The sequence below is a fragment of the Alligator mississippiensis genome, chromosome 1 (assembly GCF_030867095.1).
Source record: "Alligator mississippiensis isolate rAllMis1 chromosome 1, rAllMis1, whole genome shotgun sequence".
NCBI lineage: Eukaryota > Metazoa > Chordata > Crocodylia > Alligatoridae > Alligator > Alligator mississippiensis.
Genome location: NC_081824.1, coordinates 69,140,411 through 69,157,900, shown reverse-complemented (window position 1 = coordinate 69,157,900; position 17,490 = coordinate 69,140,411). Strand labels below are relative to the sequence as shown.

The window sequence follows — 17,490 nt, the reverse complement described above, 5'->3', positions numbered from 1 at the left end:
ATCATTGTCAGAAGAGACAGACAGGATGTCATAGTGACAAAGGCCATGAGAAGTGCAGAATGCTGTACTGACCACAGGCTCAGTCTCCAAGCTGAATATCCAGATACATCTTAGTAGATGTCCACAAGAGAAAAAAAGCACCCAAAAAGTTCAATATCTCTAAACTGAAATAGAAGAATGTGAAACAGGCATTTGTTGAAGAACCGTGCAGCCAGCTAGTAACAATTGATGTAAACTCCAATAACAAAGGAAACTGGGCATCCTTTAGAGACCGTGTACTCGGCTGCATCCAATACCCTTGGTCCCACCACATAAACATCAAGATTGGTTCGATGAAAATGATAGTAACATAGGGAGACTACTGAATGAGAAACATTGGCTCCATAAGGCCTACTTAGGAGACAGCACTTCAACATTTTAGGCAGCTTTCAACAACATCAAAATGATTGTCCAACGCAAACTCAGAGAGATGCAAAATTCATGGCTGAACAAGACAGATGAGATTCAGTCTTATGCAGACAAGAATGATATGAAGAACTTCTATGATGCTCTGAAGACAATCTATGGGCCAGAGTCATCAGGAACATCTCCACAGGGATAAGGTGTCGACTGACCACTATCTACAAAGTAGCTTTTAATGGCATCTTCCTGTAATTTATTTGTACGTTTTCCGTAATCTACAGAATATCCACCCTGTAGCTATTTAGAGGGAGATGGAAGCCAAACATTTTATCTGTTGCCATCAGAAAAAAAAAAAGAAAAAACACAAACTGAGCATATTAAGACTACCAGAACATCCTATCTGCAGGTGACAACCCAAGGAAGGACACGAGACAGAAGCACAAGGAGAAAGCTAACTATGCTGCTCAGGAAAAGCAGGAAATAAAGATGCAGAAAAACCAGAAAAGAAATAAAGACTATAATTCTTAGGTCCTAAAATTGACAGGCATTCCAACTACCTGCCCCATACAGTCACATATTTTGAAGGAATACGAATCGTTACCAAAAAGACAGTTATAGAAAAAGCAGGACTGCAAGGGACCTCAGGAGATTATCTAGTTCAATCCCTCGCCCAAGGCAGGATCATCTCCACCCAAGCCATTCTACACTAACTTGTTCTTAAAACTGTGCAAACAACCCTCTCATATAACTGTCAGACACAATGACTCAAAACACTAAGGATACCCTAACTTGCTACAGGGGCGAGAGATCAGGAGGATGGAGGGCACAATCCACATCCTACCGCTGCCGTGAAAACAGAGTAATTGTTAAAATTACACTTAAGAAATGCAAAGAAAGGGACCATCTCTACCTCCCCTCCCCCCACTACAGTCCATGAGGAATCTGACTAGGGTAAAGTTACTTTTTGATCTCAAATGCGGGAATCAGTGAGGCCTTAAGCAGAGGAGCAAGATGTTCTAACCAGAAACCTCCATGGAGCAGGGGTTTGTTTTGTTTTGCTTTGCTTTTTATATAACCAGCAGAAGCATCAGCACACGCTAGTCAAAAATCCCCAGCATTAGCTGCAGCCACCCCTAGAGGTGTACCGATACATCAGTCCGATATCAGATCGGCACCGATATAAAGAAAAACGTCCGTATCGGAAACCGGCCATATTAGGCTGATAAGAACGGCCCATGCACGCGCACAGCCGCAGAGCAGGCAGCGAGGAGCACAGCCCAGCAGCTTGGAGAGCTGCATGCAGCTGCTAAATCTGGTGTGGTGGAAGGGGAAAGGGGAAGGGGATTTAGGCCCCTGTGGTGAGAGGAGTGGGGTGGGGCAAGGGCTTCCCAGCCAGGGTGAAGTGGGCGTAGGACATGGCTGTGGCTCATCCATGCGGGGGGTGCCCACTGTTCATCTAAGAACCGCTGGCAGTATTTGCCTGCATGAGTGGTGGCAGGAGCCACGAGACATCTGGGATGGGAGGGCATGTACCCCAAGATCTGCGCGGGGCAAGGCAGACTGGGCTGGGAAGGGTCCCGCACAGCCCGAGCCCACAGCTGCAGCCTGCCTGGCACACCACACCCCACCCTGTGCAGGTCCAGGAACACATGCCCCCTCCCCCATGCCCTCCTGGCCAAGCGGCGGTAGCAGCTGTGGGAGCCACTGGATGAGCAGGCGAGTGGCAGACAAGCCGCAGGCCAAGCGGTGGGAGCCACCCCCACCATTTGAGCCAGGGCTTCATCCCATGCCTGCCCCACTCCAGCTGGGCAGTGCTTGCCCCAGGCCCACTCTTCCCTTACCACAGGCATCTTGATCTGTCCCCACCCCACACCCCTTCCTTTCCCCTTCCCCCACACCAGACTTGCCAGCAACACACACCTCTCCAAGCTGCCAGGCTGGCATTGGCCAATATACCTCCTTAAAAATCAACTATTAGTATCTGCCCCAGAAATCTCTATTAGCACACCCCTAGCTACCACCCAATGCTTCTGTACCAACGCACGCAGTATACCCTCAGAATTGATGTTCCAAACTTAAGAGCTGTCTCACCAAGTCATTGTAACGCCAAATCACACCATTATTTTCTTCGCAGGCTATGACCTCCACTTTATAGTGTTTGCTGCCCATACTCCTTGCTTTTATATACATGCAACTGAAGTATTTTCCATTTCGACCTACTTGTCTCCCTTTTGGGCTCCTTTATGTTCTCCTATGGTTCTGTTCAATTTATATCTTAACAGCAGCATTGGCGCTGTAGTTTGAAGACACAAATTGTCAGTCGTCCACCTTACTACTGGAAGTTGAACATGGTTAGTGCTTTCTCTAGCTATATTTCAAATGGAGTATCTCAATTTTCCCAGAATGGCTTCTATCTCTACATATACACACTTTAAACTACAGTGGAAACTTGCTTTAACAAGAAAAACAGTGCCATTAAAAGGTCACATTTAAATAGTAGAGCTATTAGTGTTAGAAATTTCTAAACCTAGTAATTACAAAAATATTTATCTTGTAAATTCGGTAAAAGGAAGGCTAGCACTATTAAATAAGGAACCTGATGGCTAATGAAGATTCCAATTCTGTCCTGGTGAGGTCCTGTTAGTCAGTTTGTTTCCTTGAAGTAGGTAGCTTATAAATGGCTGAAAGTGTGGAAATAATTTAAAATTGAAAGAGCTTCCCCCCACACCCTCTAAGGAGATGGGGTTGGATATGGGGCAGCAAAGAAAAATAGTACTTTCAACATTCAGAAAGCAACCAGAAAAAAGGAAACTGAACAAGAAGCATTCTTACTCTTAGTGAAACAAGAGTGGAACATCGATTGAGAAGATAATAGCTATCTATCCGTTTTGATCAATTGGGCAACTAGCTTTTGGGAGGCAGAGGGCATAGTTCCCCTTTCTTATGGTAAACAACTTGTTTCCACATTGGAATGGCAAAAACAAAAGGAGGTAAGAGTTACAAGCATGGCACAAAGATAAACTCAGAATTTGGTTGTTCCAGGTGCTCCTTAGGTTATTTCCAGTCTATGTCTCAAACAATTCCCAGTCACCTTTTTGCAGATGTTTTAATAAATGGAAAATAAGAACAACATGGGGAAATATTCCCCTATATTAAAAGCAAACTCCAGTCGTAATAATTGGAATGTTTATACTTTACACTAGGGTGTATTAAGTTAATGAAGTCAGCCAGGCTTACTTCAATCATTGGCTACTCAAGTAGCATTTTTCTAATATTTTTTTGCCCTCTACTCGAAAAGTTTTCACATGGACATTTATGCTATTACATATCTCGAGGTAAAAGGTCCCTTTTTAAAGCTTTTATCCTTGCTTTTAAAGTTCAGAACTATGTTTCTAGGGTTCTAACACTGGAAATTGTTGATTAATACTTACGCTTTCAGCTCAGCAAATCTCACTAGGATACGAGCATAGCTCTTATTTTGACTATATTTTTCTGCAGGTAGTGCAGCAACTGCTTGACTGTAACGACCAATTAATCTATTCAATAAGCCCACATCAGCCTGTGGGATGCCCTTCTTTTCCAACTTAAGCAAGAAACTCAGCCAGTCTTCAGGATTATTTGCAGTCATCATTATGTGATTAAGAGTGCCTGAGTTGTCTGGGGGGGGAGGAGAGGGGGTAGAGAAAAAAAAGAAACAATGTAAGATACTTTAGAGTCAGATATATGACAATATGGCATTTGCAACAGATAAAAACCATTTGCACATATTGACAAATGTGTAAAGATTAGTTTAAAGTATAAAACTAGTTTAGGATACAGCTTCTGGGTAGCATTATCAAACAAAGCTGAAATTTGACATCTGTCTTCAGCATGCCTTTCAGTCTTTAGTCTAAAGAACTGTAAGAACTTGAGCTTTTTACATAAGAGCTCTCTCCAATTAATTGCTGCAGCATGAACAGCAAAATGACACCAGAAAGACAAAGTTACATACCTGTTGAATCAACTGACACTTTGGTGAAATTGAATTCATCAGTGACATTGTCTTCGTTTTTGTATTTACTTTTCAGGTCTCTGACTCTGTTCATGATTGAGGCAATTGTCGGTCCCCCTTCACTTAAATCTTCTTCCTCCATCTGTAGACACAAAAATAAAAGGCAATATTACTACTGCAGAGCTCTACTGCCCTCAAAAGTTTAAACTGGAGACTACTTGGGAAAGCTTTACATCTTTCCTCCTAATATTAGTTTTGCAAGTGAGTTATATATCCATATCTACTTCAGTTCAGCCCATCAAGAGAGGCTGCCAATACTGCTATACTGTGAGCAACTTAGTGGAATGCAACTCCTATGAGCAGAGTTCTTTCACTAGTGTTAGCTAAGCCACCTGTAGAAAAAAAAATCAACCTCCACTCCTTTGTTCTGTAGATGCCACCCTAGATACTTATTATTTAAATACTTGTTTTGATTTTTATAATGCTTTTAAAATTAATAGCTATTTTTATTGCATCAACAGTATCTATAAATAGTCATTTGGTACTATTTCCTAAACAGCTGACATATTTTAATACTCTCTGACTATGCTCCGGTTATTGGATCAGTATCAGGTGACATGCCTAATGAACAATTGGCTATCTGAGTCAGTGAAGAAAATCTCTATCAGTGCACCCCTAATATTATGCAATGTGTAGCAGGGGCCCAAGTTGCATAAACTCTGTTAATTCCTTGTTGGTTTATGGCAGTGGCCTCCAACCTATTTATGGTGAAGATCAATTTCTGAAAGTTAAGGGCACCCCAGGATCTACCGTGCTCTCCGCCCCCCACAAGCGAGACGTGTCCCATTGCTGGGCGGGCAAGGGGGAAAGGCTCAGCCAAAATAGTGTAGAAATAACAGTATAACACTAGGTGGCATGGGAAATGGGTAGGGCCGCAGAGAATCTGGGCTGTGGGCTCTGGGTGGCTGCAGCAAAGGAGGAAGGGCATGCACGCAGCTATGATCGCAAACCAGATCCCACGTGCACCCAAGGGGCCACTCAACTCTTCTGCACCCCTGGTTGTCCCAATGGTGTGGGGGTAGGGGGGCTCCCGCCACTGGGCACAGCCCAGTGGAGGCCCCAGGGGCCCCTACTACTCCCCCCACCCTGTGCTAGGGGTACAGCAGGCACTGCACAGCAGCAATTGCCTCCAACCTGAGCATGGAGGGGCGGCACAGGTCTCCCCCCCTCACCCTTCCACTGGGCTGTGCCCAGGGGCAGGAGCGCCCCCCCCAACCCACCATGCTCCTGAATGAGCAGATCTTCCCATACCGAGTCTGCTGCTACGCTGAGCTGCACCTGCCCAGCAGCTGGATGCACGCACACCCAACTATTCCCAGACCAGGATCAACCTAAAGATGCTCTGGGATCAGCCAGTTGATCATGAGCCCCAGGCTGGTGACCACTGGTTTATGTGGCTGAAGTCACCATGAAAGGATGCAGCCTAACACTGAAAGTAAGACTTGATCACAGCACAATAAATTAGAAATAAAAGGCTAATGAAGAGATAAGGGGATATGCGTCAAGACTGGGAGGAGGCAGGAGTGGGGCAGGGAGAAAGATAAATATCATCTTCCACAAATCTCTTCCTCAGTCTATACAAGAGCCAAGAGAGAGGTCAGAGTTCAACATCTAAAATTTTGCTTTTAAAAGAAATAAAATGTGTTACTCTACCCTAACTGTAGGATGAGGATGTTTTACAAGGTTATTATTAAGAGGCTTTTGCTGTTTTAGCGTTTACTACCTTATGTAAGAGATAAGTATTCTTGATGAGCAAGGACAGGTTTAACCTTTCCCTGGCATCTCCATTTTAAGCAAAATAGAGCTATATATTCTCAGAGCCACTTACTCCAGATTCAAAGATGCAACAGAATCATTCGCACGTGCCAGTTTATTAGCAAAGCAGCTATTTAAAATGGATATATTGAACATAATGAACATGTGGCCACATGCCTGTTTTCAGATTTTTACCACAGAAGCTTGGCAAATTATAATGGACCAGCCCCATCTATCCTATATCCAGGGAGAAGAGGTGTATAACCTAGGGCCCCATCTACACATTACATGTAAGATGTGATTAACTGGTTAATCACGCCTTAAGTTGTGACCAAGCCACAGGTTCAATAAATTAATATGATAAAACAAGGAATAAGCCACAGAGTTATTCCACCAAAAAAGTGTAATAATTTTGTAACTCATTCTTATCACCCCATTAATTGAACATGTGGCCAGGTACTCCCTTGTCACTGGGAGCCCCACCAGCTGATGGAGTTCCCAGCTGCAGGGGTGTATCACACACTGCAACAGCTGTAAGCCCCACAGATGACAGCTCACAGATGCAACTTGCAGGATGCTGCCCCAGCTACAAGCCTTGTCAGCTATGGGAGCTTGCTACTGGCTGGTGCAGGGGGAGCCCAGGATTATGATAATCAGGCTCCTGGCAATAAGGTGCGATTGGATCTTATGCTAGATCCCAGTCATGCCTCTTGCCATGCAAAAGACGAAGGGGAAAGAACCTATCCAGCTCTAGTGGGACAGCAGAGGTACAATGGCAGAAGAGCACCTAACTCCTAGGGAGGCTGATGAATGCTGGAAGACCCAGGAATACCCTGGTCTCATTCTATACATCATACAGGTATGAGAATCAGTGAAGCAATTCTATATAGCACCTCACTCAAACGGGTACTATTTTGGAACACTTCAAAGCTCTCCAAAGATAGCCTGAAACACAAACACACTTGTATATCCCTTTGAAGCACTTCAGAGGTCTGCAACCAACATTTGAAACTTTCTCCATATAACACCACCTATACTGAGGAAACAGGTCATATAAGTTGTTTCTGACCAGTGCATACCGTATTTTGAAACTGTTCCCTGCTTTTATCATACATGCAGCACATATGAGGTAACCAAAAGACCCTACCCACATCTTTGCTTAAGCAGCTCCCACCAGTTTGGAATCCCTGTTCTGAAGTGCAGTTTCTAAACAAAGGCAATCTATCTGCAGAAGTTTAGAGTCCTCCCTCACCCCTCCAGTTGTAAAAGTCTCCAAAAGACACTAAGGTTATAATACACTATTCAGTATCTAGGGATCTCAGCATGTTATATCTTCTGTCTAGTCTTGTTGCAGAAAATGTACTTAAAAGGTTTTCTGAAACTGATGCTATTTATTCCTGTACTTATACATAGATGTTAGGGTTGGAAGGAACCTCAATAGATCATCAAGTCTGACCCCCCGCATAGGCAGGAAAGAGTGCTGGGTTTAGATGACCCCAGCAAGATGCATATCTAACCTCCTCTTGAAGACCCCCAGGGTAGGGGAGAGCACCACCTCCCTTGGGAGCCCAGTCCAGACCTTGACCACTCGAACTGTGAAGAAGTTCTTCCTAATGTCTAGTCTAAATCTGCTCTCTGCTAGCTTGTGGCCATTATTTCTTGTAACCCCCGGGGGCGCCTAGGTGAATAAAACCTCACCAATTCCCTTCTGTGCCCCCATGATGAACTTATAGGCAGCCACAAGGTTGCAACTCAACCTTCTCTTGCGGAGGCTAAAAAGGTCCAGGTTCTCTAGTCTCTCCTCGTAGGGCTTGGCCTGCAAGCCCTTAACCATACGAGTGGCCCTTCTCTGGACCCTCTCCAGGTTATCCACATCTCTCTTGAAGTGCGGTGCCCAGAATTGCACGTAGTACTCCAACTGCGGTCTGACCAGCGCCCTATAGAGGGGAAGTATCACCTCTTTGGTTCTGTTCGTCATGCATCTGCTGTTGCACAATAAAGTGCCATTAGCTTTTCTGATGGCTTCGTCACACTGCCAACTCATGTTCATCTTGGAGTCCACTAGGACTCCAAGATCCCTTTCCACCTCTGTGCCACCCAGCAGGTCATTTCCTAGGCTGCAGGTGTGCTGGACATTTTTCCTCCCTAGGTGCAGCATTTTGCATTTCTCCTTGTTGAACTGCATTCTGTTGGTTTCTGCCCACTTGTCCAACCTGTCCAGGTCTGCCTGCAGCTGTTCCCTGCCCTCCGGCGTGTCCACATCTCCCCATAGCTTTGTGTCATCTGCAAACTGGGACAGAGTACATTTCACTCCCTCGTCCAAGTCACTGATGAAGACATTAAAGAGTATCGGTCCAAGGACTGAGCCCTGCGGGACCCCACTGCCCACACCCTTCCAGGTCGAAACCGACCCATCTACCACGACTCTCTGGGTGCAACCTTCCAGCCAATTCGCCACCCACCGGACTGTGTAGTCATCCAAGTCACAGCCTCTTAACTTGTTCACCAGTATGGGGTGGGATACCGTATCGAAGGCCTTCCTGAAGTCTAAGTATACGACATCCACCCCTACTCCTGCGTCCAGGCGTTTCGTAACCTGGTCATAAAAAGAGACTAGATTAGTCGGGCACGATCTGCCTGCTACAAACCCGTGCTGGTTTCCCCTCAGCATAATTTGTGCTGCCGGGCTCTCGCAAATGTGAGCCTCGATAATTTTTTCAAAGACTTTGCCAAGGATGGAGGTGAGACTAACTGGCCTATAGTTGCCCGGGTCCTCCTTCCTCCCCTTCTTGAAAATGGGGACCACATTAGCCCTTTTTCAGTATCAACAGAACCATCTCCAATTTTTCCTCCTTGAGTTTGATCTGGGCTCAGTAGACTTAACTCCGAGATGCCTTAAATGAGGACCTGAAGAAACCTAAACCACTTCAAGTTTTCTAGCTTTTGCATAGTGTTTTCTAATCACTGGCTCCTCAGGTGGAGAAAGACCAAAATTAATTTGGTCCTGAATTAGCTCTAGGTAGAGACCAATACCAAGATCAAGAAGTCATCATCCATAGACTGGGACCACATTAAGGCATGAATATAGCAGATTTTTTAAATCTTCAGATTAGCGATTCTAGAGTGAAGAAAAATTCTTGTGTAAAGCCTATAAAATGTAACAGCTATAAAAACTATGCTTAACTACCAATTTACAGATACTCACTATACCAATTAGAAGCAAGTCCAACAAATTCCTAAACCATTAGCTATGACTGGATAACCTTTGTGTGCACACACACTCACTTTTAGAAATTAAACTAATGTATACTTCAGTACATAACACCAGTATTAACTCTCCCTAACTTCCAAGGGTAGACTACTTTACAGCAGTCCACCACTGAGTCTCTATTTTCTACCTCTAAAACATCAGGGAAGGCCCCAGCCAGATTATCTACCTCTAGTGTGATCTGATGTGGTAACTCCTGAGAAGAAAGCTTCCCCCTTCACCCAAACCTAGTCAAGCAAAAAAGCAGATGCTGAAGAAGTAACACAAAAATACCACACTTTGATAGATCCAAATCCAACAAGAATATTGTAATTAAAAGCAAAAATGAAATTGAAGACCCTTGCCCTCACATTAGAGCGGTTTGGGGGGGGGGGGGGGGGGAGGAAAAAACAAAACAAAAAAAAATACAAAAATCTATTTTCATTAGCGGACTCCTAAAAAATTTTCAAATGGAGGGGTGGACCCCAATGAATTGCAAGTGTGGTAGTGGCATACTTTTGATTATCATAGTCATCTTTTGTACACCCCTTAGGACACAGTCTGCAGACCCCCAGGAGTCCATGGACTACAGGATGAAAACCACTGTCCTAGAAAATTCAGAAAAGTTTAGATTGTTCAGTTGACCTTAACAGAACATCCTCCCAGGCTTTCCACAAATATATTTCTACTTATTTTTGTAATATCTTATTCTTAAAATAATTTACAAAAGCACTGAATGAGTTTTCAGGAATCTGGAGACAGAGACTACAAATTCCAATTCAAGAAGCTGCTATCATTGTGGTTGTGGGCAGAATAGTTTTAACACATACACATTAAAACATTCTACTTTTGTCCTGATTCTTATCTGGATCATTTACCACCTTCCTTTGCTCTTATCTGTATAAAACCTATAATTAAGAACTCTAAACAGTTGCTCCTGTATTTTTGGTTTCAACTGTCACCGACCACCTTAGCCCACTTGTTTGCCTCATCCTTTTCTTTTCCCTGTCACTTGTACAGCACTTAGCATACTGGGGCTAATACTTTTGCTGGCCTCTAAGTGCTAACATAATATTATAGGTTCACATTTCAGACATTTGAAGCCTTCAGAAATAAACAACTATTCTCACTAAGCACTTCTGATTCTCAACATTAAGTATTTTTCAGTAAGCCACATGGAGCTGTGTGCAACTCCTACTTAGCTAGGGATACATTTCATACAAGCTAATCCATATACCTGTGTTAAGACTCCATCAAGGCAGGTAGGCACATATGAAAGGACTCACTCATGCAGAATAAAAGCTCACAAATCACATTACGTTTCTTAAATGTATATGCTGCCTTCTGCCAAAATGCTAAGGGAAGTTAAAAATGAGAGCAAGAGAATCACAGAAACAAAATATTGAAGTAACAAGAAAGCTTCCCTGGCCAGAGAAAGAAAAATAAATTCAAAAGCAAGCTACCCCTACCTCATCCACTCCCCTGCCTCCGACCAAGGAGAGCATCTTCCCTACTGCACAGGTCTGAGCTCTATTCCTGGTATTTCTCCTGAAGTTAAAGAGCTGCAAACACCACGTCTATGGTCCCACATCCTTTCCTAAAGCCACAGTGACTCTCAGGCAGGAGCCTTTGTTCCACATGTTGCAGAAGATTCAGCAGAATTCTGGCGAGGATTTTACCAGCTATTGACAGCAAGGAGATGCCCAGATGGTTCTCACAGGATTGTCTTTTGCCTTTCTGCTTGTACAACTGGACAATGGCTGCATCCTTGTACTCCTTGAGTCCACGTTGACTGGAAGAATTCAGTCAGTTTCAGAGCAATGTGCAAGCCTCCAGCCTTGTAGCTCTCTGCTGGTACAGCAGCTGCTCCAAGTGCTTTACCATTTGACAGCAGGTTAATTGCTTCCAGTCTCAGTCAGAGTTGGGGAATCAGCAAGAGATATGACTTAAGATAATAGGCAAATCATATGAACTATTCCCAGTCACCAGTGGAGTCTGGTGGGGGGGCAACCCTCTTCAGTAGGATGTTCTCTGCCATACTTACAGATGCCTTTTGTGACTGTGACACTGGGATTGACATCAGATACAGAACAATGGCAAGGTCCTCAATTTAAGGAGATTACAGACGAAAACACAATTATAATAAGTGACTGCTCATGATCTTCCATTTGCTGATGGCTGTTCCCCAGATGTGAGTCTGACACGCAGCTGAGTATGGACCATTTCTCCTCAGCTTGTGACAACTTTGGTCTCACAATCAACATTAAGACTGAAGTGATGCACCAGGAAAACTTTACATAGAGCCTGCCATCACAGTGAAGGACCAAACACTCCAGGCTGTGGACAAGTTCACCTATCTCAGCAGTGCACTGTCACATGCAGTTCACATTGATGAAACCAATGCCAGAATTGCCAAAGCAAGTGTGACCTTCGGCAAACAATGTACAAATACGTGGGAGTGCAGAGGCATCAATCAGTCAACAAATAAATCTGAAGGTCTACATAGCTAATCCTGATGTATTTAGTCAACACTTGAAAGGTATTGCCAATCTTCACGTATGTATGCAAAACTTGGACGGTGTACAGACACTATGCTGGGCACGTTTACATAAGATGCTACATCACCATAGCACACGTAGCATCTCAAAATAATCATGCACCGCCAGGGCAACGCTGTGTCAGTAGATACTGTGCAGTCATTTAGTACTTGCTGTACTAGATGCGCAGTCAGGGGCATGTATAGATGTGCCCACTATGAAGCTGAACCACTTTCCCATGGTCTGTATGAGAAGACTAATGAAGATAAGATGGCAAGACAAGGTCCCAGACACTGAGGATCTCACGCAGGCAGGCATTCCAAGCATCCACACTCTGTTGATAAAAGTCACAGATGAGATGGGCAGGCCATGCCAGCAGGATGTCAGATGGCCAATTGCCCAAGAAGATCTTCTACAGTGAGCTAAAGGAGGAAAAGCACTCTCAGGGAGGCCAGAAGAAATGTTTCAAGGACTCAGTGAAATCACCCCAAAACATTTCAACATTCACCTAAAGTCTTGGGAAGATCTCGCTCATGATTGTTCCACTTGGTGAAGCCTCATTCATACTAGAGCTACAGTCTATGAGTGGAGGAGAGCTGCTGATGCAGAGAAGAAGTGCAAACACAGTAAACCTCACAGGAGCAGCACGTCTGCAGTTGAGCAAAGACCCCAAAATGGCATCTCTTGCTCAGTGTGCTACAGACGGTTCAAAACACAAGTTGACCTGATCAGCCACTCTCATGCTCACAGAAACCAAACCAGCCAGTGATGTCGTGGTCATCTTCAAATTCGAAGGACCAACAGCAACATATCTAGATCTTTCAGTTCTTCAAAGATTGCATGTTTACTATCAGCAAAATGTTTACCCTCCTTGGCCATGTCATGAGCTACAACACAGCTGGTCAATGCAGAAGCTTTGCTGCCTTGGACAATATTTTTAAAACTGACAGTTTTACAAGGCCTTTCACATCCGCTCTAGTTTCTTTTGGCCATCACCAACAAACCTTTGAGAACTAGGACTTGTATCATAAACCTGCTGCATATTGTATTCCTTTGTGACTGATCTTTTGCTTCCTAATAAAAGCACAACACTATCGTACTGTTCTGGAACAAATGTAGGCTTCACTGTATTTCTCCTAAAACTTTTTTTTGGTCAACTACATGGCCAACTACTAGCACTCTTCTCCATGACCAACAGATATAGAGTCTGACTACTTACCAACTCTGGGAATGCCTCTTAAACTCAGATGCATGAACATGCTTGGGTAAGCCTGCCATGCCCAACCCTCATCCCAAACTATTTGGAAGCCTGCTACCAAGGTTATTGCTGGCTACAAGCAAACAGGAGTTCCCAACATTTTGTCCCTGAAGAGCCATTTCAAAAAGGCCAGTCCTTGATGTGACAAGCCCGACTAAAAACTCAGATACGCTCCCTGCACATGTCATAATACTGTATAAGTGAAACAAGGTAGATGTTTTTATCATGAGTTTAACTTCTAAAGAGTACTGCTGGGCCACAGGCTTCATGAAAGGGGCTTGCAGGCTGCATTTGGCCCACAGACCATACTATGAGAAGCATGGCTCTATAGGGACCAAAGATGTTAAACTGCAGTACTTATAAGCCATCAGTGAAATGGAGTTGGAAGAGGAACTGTACACGGGCACAGTAATAAAAATGCATGAAAATTAAGAGCCGGCATTTTCTGAGGGATATCTTTAGTATCACGACTGCCTCAAGCCTGAGGACCACAGGCCCACACAAACTACAGAGGAAACTGACTTCAGTCTAAGCCTGCACAGCACTTGCATTATGTTGTTCCCAGAAATAGTCTCGTTGATTTCAACAATACTAATCATATAAGCAAGAATGAGTATGGATTTTTAAGTACTCTGCAGATCAAGCAGTCACTCAGCCGGCATCCTGCGCAACGTGGAGGCAAGCAGGAGTGGGAGTGGGGGTGCGCTTCCCTCCCCCCGCCCAGCGCGCAGCTCCGGGGCCCAGAGACTCAAGGCCGGGCTTGGGGAAGAGGACGCCCAGCTGCCATCAGCAGTGGCAACACCCGAGCCGAGCCGGCTCGCCCCAGACGTCCCAACTGCCGGATCAGGGCCGCGCCTTGAGAGAAGTCTAGGACCGCTCCCGCCCTCCGAGACCGGCGGCCCCGCGGGGCAGACACGGCTGCGCCCAGCTCGGCCCCCATCCGCGCGAGGCGGGAGCCCACCTTGCCCGCGGCCCCTCCCCGATGCCCACCTCCGGCCGGACCGCGCTCACCGTGGGCTGCTCCGGAGCCGCTGAGAGAAGCGAGCGCGCGACCTACCGCGTTTGAATTCGGCCACCGCCGAACAAGACAGCCGCTTATTGGCTAGGTGAGGCTTCCGGTCGAACGCAACGCCGCGGATTGGCCGCCGCTCTTCCCTGAGCCCCGCCCCTTCCTCACGGTGGCATGACTCTTCTCCCCTCCCTGCAGGTCCGCTCCCTGCTGCAGGGGCCCGTGCCCCCTCATTGTTCCGAGCGTGGTCTCGTCCTCCAGCCTGCGCAAGCGCAGCGTTGACTTGGAGCGCGACCCCTTGCCCTGCACGGCTCTCCTCCGCGCGCGCTGGGGGCGGGGCCTCGCTCCCCGCCTCGCCCGGGGCCGAGAATAAATAACAAACTCGTCTCTTGTTTTCCTTAAAGCTACTCCTGTCCGCTACAGCCAGAGAGGAAAGTGCGTTTCCACCCTCTGTAATTGCCCTTTAGGTATCAAATCCCCACTCCTCTGCTCCACACTGACCTGATTGAACAGCTAGATCTCAAACGGGGTGCGGGAACACTTCCCAGAATGGCACGTCACAACCTAGTGCTTCAAAGCTGGGCCCTTGGCAGCGGGGGTGCAGATGGGGAGGTGCCTCGTCACCAGGGATCCTGGTTTTCTCGGATTAAAAAATAATCCCCAATTTGCAGTTTAAAAAAAGTAACCCCAAATCCACATTTTTCTGTGATGTGTGGAAGGTGTGGGCAGGGACATAGGCTGAACACAGGCCTCCATCTCTGCCCTACCTTTGAGGCTAGGCCAGGTCCCCCTTTCCCCCACTCCACCACGGGCCCAGGCCTGGCTCCCCCAACCTCCCCGCTGCTGTTGCGGAGCCGGGTCCGCCCGTCCTCCTGCCACCGTTTTGGGGCTCGGCTAGGCCTAGAGTGCCCCGCCCCCCCCATACCATTCATTTTAGGGCCAGGCTGGGCCCAATCAGCCCCCTACACACCTTGTCCGCCACTGTTTCAGAGCCAGGCTGCTCCCCCCAACCCTCCGTTTGCAGGCTGGGCCAGGCGCACCCTCCACCGTCCCTGCTGCCATTTCAGGGCCGAGCCGACTCCTATCCCCCTACCACCCCGCATCGGCCCAGGTGTGGTACTCCCCAGCCCCCACCACCACAGCATGCCAGCTTCTCCCCCCCAACTTGGGCCTGCTCCTCCTCTCCCCCCTGCTGCCCTTGCATCAGCCTGGGCCCGCTGCTCCTCCTTCCCTGTATCAGGGGGAGCAGCTTGGCACAAAGAAGAGGTGAGGCCAGCAGTGCTGGGCAAATATGGAAGAGGGGGTCCATCTGCAAGGAGCAGGGGGGCACAAGGCCAGTGTTGCTGCCCTCGGCCCCGCCCCCCACAGTGTCCTGACCCTGCTCTCCCCTGTGCTGCCGCCACCACCTCCAAAGAGTAAGGGGGGAGGAGGGGGCTGGCTGCGTTCTCCCATTCCACCCACTCCATTGCCACCGCCTCTAGGGAGCAGGGCAGTGGGAGTGAGGCCAGCCACATGGGCCTTGTCCCCCACCCGCTCCATCCCATGTCCCAACCATCACAGCGGCACTCCAGCACACCACAGGCTCCTGTCCAAATGCTGTATTCACACTCTGATTGGTTGTTTCCGTCAGCTAATCAAAGTACGAATAAAGCATTATGAAAAAAAGACAGACAGACTAAGGCTTTTATAATATTAGAGTAATACTAGTGTTTCATTTAAATCACAGAAAATGTGGATTTGGGGTTACTTCTTTAACTGAAAATTGGGAATTTTTTTAAAATCAGAGAAAACCAGGATCTCTGCTCATCACATATAAAACAACACATTATTTATGCAGTTAAAAATAAATTACAAGCTTTACTAATAGGCAAGAGGCCTAGGTCTGTACTCTTCATTTTAAGATGGGAGCAAAAAGAAGTACAACTTGATTGGAGTGAGTTAAAAACAGCCTGCAGGCTATGAAATAGGAGCTTTGTTACCAGGAGCGGCTAACAGACAAAGGAATTGCAGAAGGCTAGCTTGATTGGTGGAACATCAAGACCATTAAAAAGAGGACACAGTCTTAACACCTGTGGAATTAAGAGTTTAGAAGGGATCAAGTGGATTATAATTATAATGAAGTCAAGTGACTCTACATTGCCTGACTAGAAGTAATGCTGCCACTTCCAGGCAGTCAATTTTGAACTTTGGGTGGAGCAAGAATAGTAGGTTATTAAATCAATACGACAGTAGTAAAGCCCTGGAACAGGCTTTAAAGAGGTTGTGGAATTGTCACCACTGGAGGTTTTTAAAACTGTGCTAAACAAAGCCTTGGCTGGGATGATATAGTTGGGAATGGTCCTGCTTTGAGCAGAGGGTAGGACTAGATGACCTCCTCAGGTCCCTTCCAACCCTAACTTTCCAGGAATCAAAGGGGAGGAATGCCAGTGTACCCCCTGGATCAGCCCCTGCTAGAGCAAAACCCAGAACCTAGGTTCCCTACGCAATGCATGGGGGGAAGTTAGGTAGACAAAGTTCTTTGGGTAAATGTGATATCTTTAATTATGTCAACTAAATAGTTGGAAAATTTGTTCTATACAAGCTTTTGTGCACAAAACACTCTCCTTCATACACAGGGAGAGTCTGCTTGTGTTTGTGTGCTCTCCTGGGTGGAATTGAAGCTGAAGGCAATATACAAAATGTAAGTCTGTGGAAATGTAAATGAATGGCAGGGAAGATCAGAGGATGTGAGTTTCATAGATTCATAAATTATAAGGCCGGAAGGGACCTCAGAAGATGATCGGGTCCAGCCCCCTGCACCAAGCAGGAAAAATAACTGGTCAGGTGACTCCAGCAAGGTGACTGTCTAGTCTCCTCTTGAAGATTTCTAGGGTAGGTGATTGCACCTCCTCTGGAAGAAGCTTATTCCACAGTCTGGACACCCTGACTGCATAGGATTTTTTCCTAATGTTGAGCCTGAATCAATCTTCCAGGAACTTGTGGCCATTACTTCTGGTTTTCCCCTCGGGTGCCCTGGTGAACAGTTGCTCACCGAGCCCTTGATGTACTCCTTTAGTGTAGTGGTAAGCTGCTACCAGGTCCCCCCTCAGCCTTCTTTGCCTCAGGCTGAAGAGTCCCAGATCCCTCAGCCTTTCTTCATATGGCTTGCCTTTTAAGACTCTAATCATACAGGTGGCTCTTCTTCGGACTCTCTCAAGCTTGTCCACATCCTTGTTAAAGTGTGGACGCAGA

General features: G+C 46.2%; 1 protein-coding gene across 4 annotated transcripts in view; it reads right to left on the bottom strand.

Moving 5' to 3' along the window:
• The window catches only part of TTK (TTK protein kinase), a 63,188-nt gene extending 48,793 nt beyond the window's left edge, over positions 1-14,395 (bottom strand). Inside the window, exons 1-3 of one of the 4 annotated variants that reach the window (XM_019496891.2) lie at positions 14,308-14,395; positions 4,394-4,535; positions 3,834-4,059 (exon numbers count right to left, since the gene is read on the bottom strand). In XM_019496891.2, the coding sequence (XP_019352436.1) occupies positions 3,834-4,059; positions 4,394-4,535 (368 nt within the window). In that variant the 5' untranslated portion in view covers positions 14,308-14,395. Of the gene's footprint in view, positions 1-3,833; positions 4,060-4,393; positions 4,536-10,924; positions 11,304-14,240 lie in introns of those variants that run through there. The other 3 variants (XM_006270432.4, XM_019496890.2, XM_019496889.2) reach the window with 3 other exon arrangements.
• Between the last annotated feature and the right edge of the window lie 3,095 nt (positions 14,396-17,490).